Raw genomic sequence first — 10,101 nt, 5'->3', positions numbered from 1 at the left:
GATGTTTCCTCACGGAGACTCAACCATCGTCCTAGAGTTGTAGCTCTGTGTAACTAATATTACGTATTTTAAGGGCTAGTCTACGTTCCAGGCCCTAAGGCGTGGGCCGCAGGGCCTGCGGTGCGCCGAGGGAAGAAGGGTTCCTGGATGGCGAAAACAGGCCAACGCCCAGGGAACGCGGCGTCCCCGCCAGTACAAAAGTTACCACCCCACCTAAAGCGGGGGGCGAAGCTCAGGAAAACCGGCGGCCACCAGAGCTTGCCTAAGCGCTTCCTACCCCCCCCACTTCCGCTTCCGGGGAGGTGACTCCCGGGTCCACCGGGCGGGGGCGGGGGCGGTAGCGAAAGGGAAGCCGGAAGTGGCCCGGCACTTCCGGCACGGGAAACTCCTTGCTGCCGCTCCGGCTGGCTTGACAGGCGCGGTCTCGGCTAGTAGCTCTCTCTCCTTTCGCCTTCCGCCCTCCGCCCGTCCACCCTCCCAGCTCTTTTGCCGCTGCCGTCCCACAACTCCTGTCCCTGAAGGCGCCCCTTCCCCATGTTCCGGGGCGGGAGTCCTGAAAGCGAAGACCCGCTCGCCGGTACCCCATCATGTCCGAACTGACTAAAGAGCTGATGGAGCTGGTGTGGGGCACCAAGAGCAGCCCCGGTCTCTCTGACACCATCTTCTGCCGCTGGACACAAGGTACCCTGACGGGGCTCTGACTTCCAGCCGCTTCCTTTGCCCTGCGAGAGTCTAGCTGCGACGCCGCCGGCGCCACAGCCACCCTGGCTTGCCCCGCACTCTGTCCCGATTCCCGTGCTCAGCTCGGACACTGGACTTTCTAGAAACGCCCTGTCTTGGGGTGGGGGGAGGGGGGAGTGGTTGAGTAGGAGAATGGTTGCAGCTGTCCCCTAAGGACCCGAAGCGCCTCTGCCACTCCCTGGGCTGCCCTCCGGCAGGAGGAGAGAAGGATGGTGGTTGGGCTGCAGTGTGTGACACTGAGGGTGTGCCCCGTGCCCCGGTGTCAGTTTCGCAGCCAGTGTTGCGGCTTCCCGAATCCCTACCCACTGTCAAGGCTTCGTGTTATTGGCGTGTGGTTTAATTTTGGCGAGAGGGGAGTCCACAGGAAAGTCAAAGTGGCCAATTCCAGAAGGCAGCTTCGTTGTTTGTGTTTTAACTGTGTGGTCGGACGTAGTCCTCGGCGTAAAAATACCAGTGTTGCTTGCCGTCAGGTGCTCTTTTGACCCAAAGTGTCCCCAGTTTTGAGATGGTTTAGTTATCTGTTACAGTTCAAAGGAATGTGGATCACCGCACTTCCCGTGCTGGTCTAATTATCCAGACAGGATTTTGAGTTATGTAAGAAGTTGTATTATTACGAACCCTAAGGAAATAAAAATGACCATTTATTGTATTCCTCCGCCGTGCCAGGCTCTGCGTTTGGCACTTTGTACTAGTAATTACCTGTAATTCTTAGGTTTAATGATAAAACACAACTTTGCACATTACTTAAGGTGACTTAAGAAAGACTGAAGTTAAGTGAGGTTACAAGCATAGTCTTTGGAGTCAGGATCCGTGGTGTAAGTATGTAAAACATAGGCCAGTAAATGGTAGCTCTTCATTTCTATTGTTAAATCATTTATTTACAGAATCCGTGTTCTCAAAGGACTTGGGGGAATTTTAGCATAGTAAATCTAAGTTCCTAGTTCGTAGTGTGTATTTTGTAAAAAAAATTCAGGGTTGAAGGAAATCGCTTCCTCTCTCTTAGATACGCCTCTTTTAAGAGCTGGTAAAATTAGAATCGTAATGTATTACAGGTTATTACAGGTTATTTAGTCCATCACTCTTATTTCTTTTTTTTAATTTTTTTTTCAACGTTTATTTATTTTTGGGACAGAGAGAGACAGAGCATGAACAGGGGAGGGTCAGAGAGAGAGGGAGACACAGAATCGGAAACAGGCTCCAGGCTCCGAGCCATCAGCCCAGAGCCTGATGCGGGGCCCGAACTCACGGACCGCGAGATCGTGACCTGGCTGAAGTCGGACGCTTAACCGACTGCGCCACCCAGGCGCCCCAACCCATCACTCTTATTTCAAAGATGAGGAAAATGAGTCATGAAGCTAAATGACCAGGCCAGAGTCACACAAATGGATAGAAAGGGAGTGAATTACAAGTCTCCTGATTCCTCACACAGATTTGTTTTCACTGATAAGTTTTCAAACCTTAACATGGAATTGCTTTTGTACTTTTTACACATTTGATTACGTCACTGGAGTAGCATTTTCTGAAATCTTGGACACCTGCATTTGCAGATTTTAAAGCTTGCTTTCTACGTTGACTTCGTTTTATCCTAATAGCGAACAGCCCTGAAGTCTACAAGGCTGTGAAGCATTAAGAAAACTTTTACTTCCCGTGTAGTCAACATTAATTAAGCATGTACAAGGTAGAATAAGATCGTGTCCGGCCTTGTTTATATTAATACTGTGATGAAGTTTCAAGGAGGATTGAAAGGCACTTCTGGTTAAGAGAGGGCTTTGGAACAGGTGTAGTTTGGTTCCAGGTTAAAGTTATTTCACTTCCTCAGGCCTCAGTCTCCTTCTCTGTAAAATGCAGATAATAGTAGTGTCAACCTTACAGGGTTGTTGTGAGGATTAAAGGCATATAAATACATTGAGGCACTTAGCACAATATCTGACATAGAGTGAACGCTCACACAATGGAAGTCCGTTAACACTTGATTTAAAAATTGTTTCATTGTAGGCTAAGCCAAAGATCACTCTCTGGCCGTGAGCTGACAGTTACAAGAAATTATTGTTTATTTGATGAATAATCATTTTGTTTTTACTCTTCTTTCTTTTTTATTGAAGGATAGTTGATACATGATAACCACTATTTAAACTATAACTTTATAATGATACGAGAACGCTCGGCCACCTCGTAGTCCTGTAGGAGCTCCTTAACGAGAATCATTCAGTCAATACCGTTTACATTTTTTTTTCTTTTTAGAGTGTGTTTATATCATGGATAGATAATTCTTCATGGTCTTACACTGATCAAGATTTTCAGGCAGCCAAATATGTATTTGTAAGTTACCACTTCCGAATCAGAGGGAGGTTGTTATTGGTTTTGCTTTGTTAGCTGTTACATTCATTTATTCGTTTGGAGGCAGAAGTCATTGCTGAGGATCGCTTTGGCGGTCATTTGGGATTTGAGCATAGGCACAGGACGCGGCTCTGCTGCACTTGCCTTACAGCATTTGTAACGTGACACCAACTTTGGCTCTAGTTCACAGTCTGTCACTGTGTTTTGACAACTGGAATCGTAAGGAGGTTTTTGGAAGCACGTTAAAAGGGTGAGATGTTTAGGGTAAATATTTGTAAAATTATGTTTAGGGATATTCCATTTATGAGACCATATCGATTGGTCACATTAAACGTTTTTGATGCGTTTAAAACAAGCTGCAGGGGTTGGTGCAGCCCAGAGTTGCTTTTTTTCTCTTCATTGATCTGCCAGTTACAGACTGTACATGACAGCAGTGAGCCACAGAAGTGGCACATGGTCGTTGTTTTATTTCACTTGGCAGTTTTAGATAATTCTCTTCTGCAATTCCTTTTTCTTAAAAAAAAAAAAAAAAGAGGGTTTTGTGGGGTTTTTTTTTTTTTTGCCAGTTTTTCTTTCAAAGACGTACTTTTAAGGTTTGCAATTATTGTCTAACTAGGAAATTGAGTCTCTCCTGCCGCCTTCCTTCCTGCTCTCTTGCCTGTGATAGTTTTTTAAGAAAAGTGTGTATTTTCTACCTCTTATTCCAAAGCACTGTCTGTCCTCCTTGCCCTCTTCCCGAAACACACTACAACAGTGTTCCAGGCAGCAGTGTTGCAGGTTAGACTTGGTGGGATGGGAAGGACAGCAGATAATGCGCATAGCATAAATTGAGCATATGTGATAGTTAGAAGGTAAAGAACTAGGGATTGTGCAGTGGGGTAGTGTGGCTAGGCCTCATTTTAAGATGAGATTTGAGCAAACCTTGAAGCAACTGAGTGAACTGTGCAGTTATCTGAAGAAAGGGTGTTCCAGGCAGGGAGGATAGCCACTATAAAAGACTTAATGCAGAATATTCCTTGCTTTTTTGTTCAAGGAACAGGAAGGAGACTAGTTCGGCTAGAGAAGGAATGAGGGAAGGGGAGAGTAATAAACGATGATGTAAGACCTCATTTTCATCCAGTGGCCTAGAAAGCCTTAGAGGCCATGGTCAGAACTTTGATGTTTCTTCTGAATGAAATGAAAGGCCATTGAGAGGTTCAGAGCAGAGAGAGACGACATGACAAGTTTTTAAAGGACTGATCTAACTGCTGTGTTTGAGGGTAGACTGTAGTGGCTTGAGTGAGACAGCAAGATGAAATGATAGACAAAGGCAGTAATGCAGCGGGGAGGAAGTGGTGACTTGGACCAATGACAGTAGCACTGGAGATGATGGCAGGTGGTCGCAGTGACCAGTTCCCAGCAGAACCAAAGTCATTTAGTCATTAGACTTATTGGGAATATTTGTGGGGTTTTTTTTTTTGTTTTTCAGTATTGATTGTCTAGTTCAGTGTTTGGCAAACTTTTTTCTGTAGAAGAGTCACTGGCATTTATTATTTCTGTCTTAAAACTCATCTCTGTCATTGCAGCAACAGCAGCCCTAGATAATACAGGTGTGGCTGTGTTCCAAAACTGCATTTACAGAAACAGGTCAACCCCTGATCTAGATTATAAACTCTGAGAAACCATTTTTTCTTTTTTTCCCCCCCTTTCCTCTAAGCTTTATTTTATTATTTCATCTATAAGATTAGCCAGAAAGGGAGAAACACAATTGCTGTTTATACCAGTGCCTTGTTTTGGGGGTGAGGTGGGGAATGGAGCTGTGGTTGGTTCAAATTAGAGTTTGGACTTTGGGTATAGGACAATTTTGTTATGTAATATGAAGAAAAAATAGAACTTAACAAATAACTCAGGAAAAGTTATGTATTAGGAAAAGTGAGGGATCGTTTTATTTTAAAGTATTTAAATATAAAGTATTTAAGTATTTATTTGAAGTACTTAAGTATAAAATGTATTTACAAGTTAATACGTTCGTTATAATGTGATTTAACATTTTACCAAAATAATAAAGTGATATGCCAGTATTATTAATTTTTCTTCTAAAGTAAGAATAATAACTGTGAGATCGTATCATTTCAGAGGTTTTTGTTGGTGGAAGCCTTTTATTTCTCTCAAGAATAGATACTCCTTTCTCCAACCTACCTGAATCATGTCATCTACAATCCATTTCTTTCAAATTTAAAATTTGTGAGCTTATATGAAAAAGTTAATTTCTTGGTACTTTGAATACATGTTTTTCAGTTTAAAGTATCTGTCATAATATCTTAAATTGTATTATACTTTACAGTTTTTGGAAGTCTTATTTAATCCTTGCAACAACCCTGAGAGATAGCAAAGGATAATTGTAGTTTCCTGATTTTCATAGATGAGGAAAGTAAGGCCCAGTTTAGTTTTGGCTCAACCATTATCATCGAGTTTGTAATGACAAACCAAGTTTTTTTCCTCCGGGCTTTTGTTTACATGGGGATCCAGAATTATGGGGACAGAAGTTGTAAAACTGGTTTAAATAATGTATATATACATAGTAAGTCACATGAAAGTGAAAGGTTAGAAAATTGCAAAGAAGTTCATGGCTCAGGTTTAAATTAGAAGCTATAAAACAGATTTCATGTCTGTAATACTGTGGAATGTGATACAAAATTATATATTTAGGATTAGATGCTTTAGATGGCTAATTCTGGATCTAATCAGGAAAAACAACCATTTTGTGAAAAGTTAATTCCTTTTAAAAGTAGGAAGTAATTTAAATATGAGAATACAAAAGAGAGAACTCTATATCCTAAAAAATTTGAATTCAAGCACAACCTTATTATGAAAGGAGAAGCCTATTTAGCATAGTCCTGTTTTAGAATAGAATACTTAATTTACTTTTAGTTGACTGTATTTCCTTTTGTGCACTAATGGCCTTTGTTCATTATCTGTTAACACAGTCAAACGCATATACTGTAATTAAACAGAATTTGGTGGGCAGCAGGTCTGCCAAGAATTCTCTCCATGGGGTCTTTATATCTAACATACCAAACAACTCACTGTAATGCATTTCAGCTATAAGCCCCACCCATAGATCTTGACAACTGCATTACATTCTTGGTAATTTTAAGGAAGGTAAGAATTCAGTACTGATTCATGTTTATTACGTACCCTGAAAGTTTGACAGAGCCTGGTTTCACCTTTGCCCTTAGGCCCAAGGCCAGGGTCCCTTCCCCTATTTCCAACCAGTAGGAGCAGAGCTGGGCTGAGTGGGGGCCTCTTGGCTTCAGCTCTTGTTCCTGGGTTGACCTCAGATGTAGTTGTCTTGACGTGATAACCAGCACCCTTAGGTCTCATTGTCCTTACTGAATTTGTCCTGTGCATCGCACCTGTTTCTCCCCTCCATTTAGCCTGTCATCTGTTCTGTTTTTCCCAGGCTGCTGTGTACTGATGGAGAAAATTGTTGTCACCATCAATACAAATGCAGCGATCAAACATTAGCTGAGCCCTCAGTATTTCTCTTAGTTCTTTATCCTGTCAGCTTTTGTTATGTCTGTCAGAATTAACCTGCTTCTCAGTTCTCTCCGATTCCCCTCATTCTTATTCAGTAATTGTGAATAATTAAACTTAAAATTTTAAGTTTTAATAATTTAATTTTTAGTAATTAAAAGTCTCTCTTATTCTCCCTCTTTGCCTGAACAGTTAATTTAGAAGCCTGCCAAGATTCACTTCTTCTCATAGGCCAGCGACTCTCAAGTTTTTGTTTTTTGTTTTTTTAACTCAGGGCCCCATTATAATCTTAAAAGTTATTAAGATTTCAATATGAAAAATAAAATTAATGAGACCTGAGGCATCGTTTTACATTTCTGTAAGTATCTTGAATGTCTGGCTCATTAGAAGACTGCTGGCTCCTTGCATTTGCTTCTCTGTTCAGTCTTTTACAGGGTGTTAGGATGTTGTTAGGAAGTGTATGCAGAAACCCAGCCTCACAAAGACTGCGACTGGTAAGGTAGGAGTTACAGTGGCCTTTCAGACAATCAAGGATATTTTTCTTTAGTACTACACCCAAACTTGGCAAGTGGTAGTTTCTTACAGGTTATTAGTGATCTGGAATCAGAAGCCACATCAATGAATTTTTTGTACTCTCTTAAATTGAAATCCATTGGTTTGCCTTGTACTTTGAATGGATCTTTACCCATGCATTCATTTCTAACAGCATGCATCCGTCATCTGGAAGTTACTGGTCCACTGGTTTATACAGAGATGTTAACACATTTCATTATACAATTATCAGAAGTCATATTTATTACTATGACCTCTGATCTCATTAGAAAAATCTCTAAGAATTGAGATGCTGTCAAGTTCACAGTGGTGCATGCAGGTTTTCCAAAAATTTTAGTTACTGCTTGAAAGCCTGAAAACTTACCACTGGCAAAAATACAGTCTGTTATTTTCCTTGAAGTATTAGGCTTCCTTCACTCACTTCTGAGAAAGGTCTGCCACATACCCAGGTCTGAATAATCATAGTTTGTCGATAGCTCTTCAAAATAAAAACAGTGCTTTACAAAAAAAGCAGTTCCAGCTTGCAATTCAGAAAATTACACAAGTGCTTTTTCTTGAGACAACGGTCATTATCAAGGTATGTAGCAGAGGTGCTTTAGTTTCCATTTTGTCATGCAGAATATTTTTTAAAAGGACATTTTATTCAAGGTCAAGATTTAATAAAATTAGCATCAGTAAGGGCATTCTTTAAGTTTAAACTGGCTTTTTCTGTGTCAAAGAGGGTGGTTTTGTTTACTAGGATGACTGCTAGCACAGCTTAACCACACTGCCTTCATGTGTGCTGAGGCACCAGCGGTAAAACCCACCATTACTTTTGTACCATCACTGTGAATGTCAACACAGCATAAAGGGCAAATGATGTCTTAGTACCACTATGAGAATTATTTTAACCTCTTCTAGATCCCCTGAAAGGGTCTCAGTTTTCCAAAGTTCTGTAGACCACACTTTGAGGACCTCTCTGTATCCAGTCTTGCCACCCCCACACCATAGCTCTTTGAGGACTTGGTGTCTTTAAACTTCCTCTTTCCCATATAATCGCCCCTTTCCTGTTTTTAAACTCCTGTCCTTCAGCCTATATAAATAATAATAAATAATGATTCTTTAAACAGCTGCCCTTCAAGATATCATCCTTTTTCCTTTTCATTTGTTTAACAAATAGTTTGTATTTACTCTTTCTCCTTGTATTCTGAATCATACCTCAACCCTTTAAAATTTGGTTACTCTCTCCAGTGCTCTACATTTCTTTTGTATTCCCAGTGATGCGGTTAATCCATTGTTTGAATGTTATGTGTTTTCTCAGCAGCATTTGTAATAAGTAACTACTCTTTGCTTCCTGGAGGACTTCAATGTGTTTTTCTCTTACCTTTCTAATCTTTTTGTCCATCTTCGCTGACTCAGCCTCTGCTTATTTTTTAATGTTCCCAACTCCATTGTCTTTGTTTACATGTTCTCATTTACTGTGACTGCCGTGTTGAAGATAATTCAAATTGCTGTCTTTAATCCTAACCCCTGCCCTGAGCTCCAAACCCATATTTCCCCCTCTTCTAAATAATGCCAAATGGTTATCTCAAAACCGAACTTGGAATACCTAGAAGCAAATTCCCCCATTTTCTTTCCTTGCAACAGTTCAAAAAGCATTTATGGAACATTAACTATATAACATACTAGGAAAACAGTGGTCAACAGAACACACAAGACACGTGTAAGGCCAATAATAAACAAGTAAACAATAATATCGTAATCACAGATTATGAAAAGTACTGGTTGTTTTGGAGGATGGTAGGAGAGACCTACCATCTTAGATAGTTAGACACACCTACTTAGATAGGTGTATCAGGGAGTATCTCTGAGGAGTCGACACCAACATGAGTCCTTAAGAAGGAGAAGGATTCAGCTTTATGAAGAGAGAAGGGGACATGCATGTAGTAGAAACAGCAAGCACTAGGTCTCAAGTCAAGATGTTGCCATGTTGTAAGATCACTGTGGATGATGAAAATGAGAGTGAACTGAGGGAAGGTGGGTTTAATAGAACATGGTGTCTTATAAGGCCAGGAAAAGGAGTTTGAATTTCATTCTAATTGCCCCTGAAATGTACTGAAGCAGGCTGGGACAAAATCTGATTTCCAAATCTAAAATATTCCTGTGGCAAGTCTGTGGTGAACAAATAAAGATGGAGGCAGGACAGGTGGGGAGGAGTGGAGACATCTAGTTGGAAACTCTTAACAGTCCTCGAGGTGAGAGACAATCATGGCTTGATCTGGTCTACCGAGATGGGATAGAAATGGACAGATAGAAGTCATGTTTTGGGGCCTTGAAACAAGAGAATCTTGCCTTCAAGTGGCAGAGAAAGGGTTAGCAAATGTTTCCAGTGTAGGGAACAGTATGCTCAAAGGGTAAGAAACCGGAGAGAATAGGGATATTTGAGGACCTGGAAGAAGCTCAGCCTGCCTGAAATCTGAGAGGAAGAGTGGCAAAGGATGAGAGAGGAGATTCAGGTGGAAAGCAGATCAGACAGGACCATGGTAAGGAAATGAGACTCTGTTTATGTCTGGAGTTCTAATCCGGGCTCTAATTGAAAATTCCCTGAATACTACCAGTAATGGAAATCTTGGGCGTAGATGAATTACCCAAGGAGGATGTCTGGAATGAAAAAAATAGAGCTCCTAACGCCAAGACATGAGGAACATTACCATTTAAGAGGAACTGACCAAGGAGACTGAGAAGAAACAAAAAAGGAAAATTGGAACAAAATTGGACCAGTAAAGCTAAGGGGCAAAGCTTTTTCAGAAGTTGTTGGTGAGCATTTCAGATGATTCTCTCGGGAGTAAATAAGAAGAGACTCGAGGAACAGCCTGTACCGGTCATTGATGAACTTGGTGAGAATGAATTTGGTGCAGTCATAGGTTGAAAACCAAATTTGTGTGGGTTGAATAAATTGTGAGGTAAAGAGAGTGA

The 10,101-nt window shown here is 41.1% G+C and overlaps 1 protein-coding gene across 3 annotated transcripts in view; it reads left to right on the top strand.

The window, feature by feature from the left end:
* The first annotated feature begins 345 nt into the window (after positions 1-345).
* Positions 346-10,101, top strand: part of MINDY3 (MINDY lysine 48 deubiquitinase 3) — a 95,837-nt gene continuing 86,081 nt past the window's right edge. For 2 of the 3 annotated variants that reach the window (XM_043563435.1, XM_043563434.1), the window contains exon 1: positions 346-681. In XM_043563435.1, coding sequence (XP_043419370.1) covers positions 588-681 — 94 coding nt within the window. In that variant the 5' untranslated portion in view covers positions 346-587. The remainder of the gene's footprint in view (positions 682-10,101) is intronic. The other variant, XM_043563436.1, reaches the window with a different exon arrangement.

Source organism: Prionailurus bengalensis, chromosome B4 (assembly GCF_016509475.1).
Source record: "Prionailurus bengalensis isolate Pbe53 chromosome B4, Fcat_Pben_1.1_paternal_pri, whole genome shotgun sequence".
NCBI classification, from domain to species: Eukaryota; Metazoa; Chordata; class Mammalia; order Carnivora; family Felidae; genus Prionailurus; species Prionailurus bengalensis.
The sequence above is the reverse complement of the archived record's forward strand: the minus strand, read 5'-3'. Positions and strand labels throughout refer to the sequence as shown.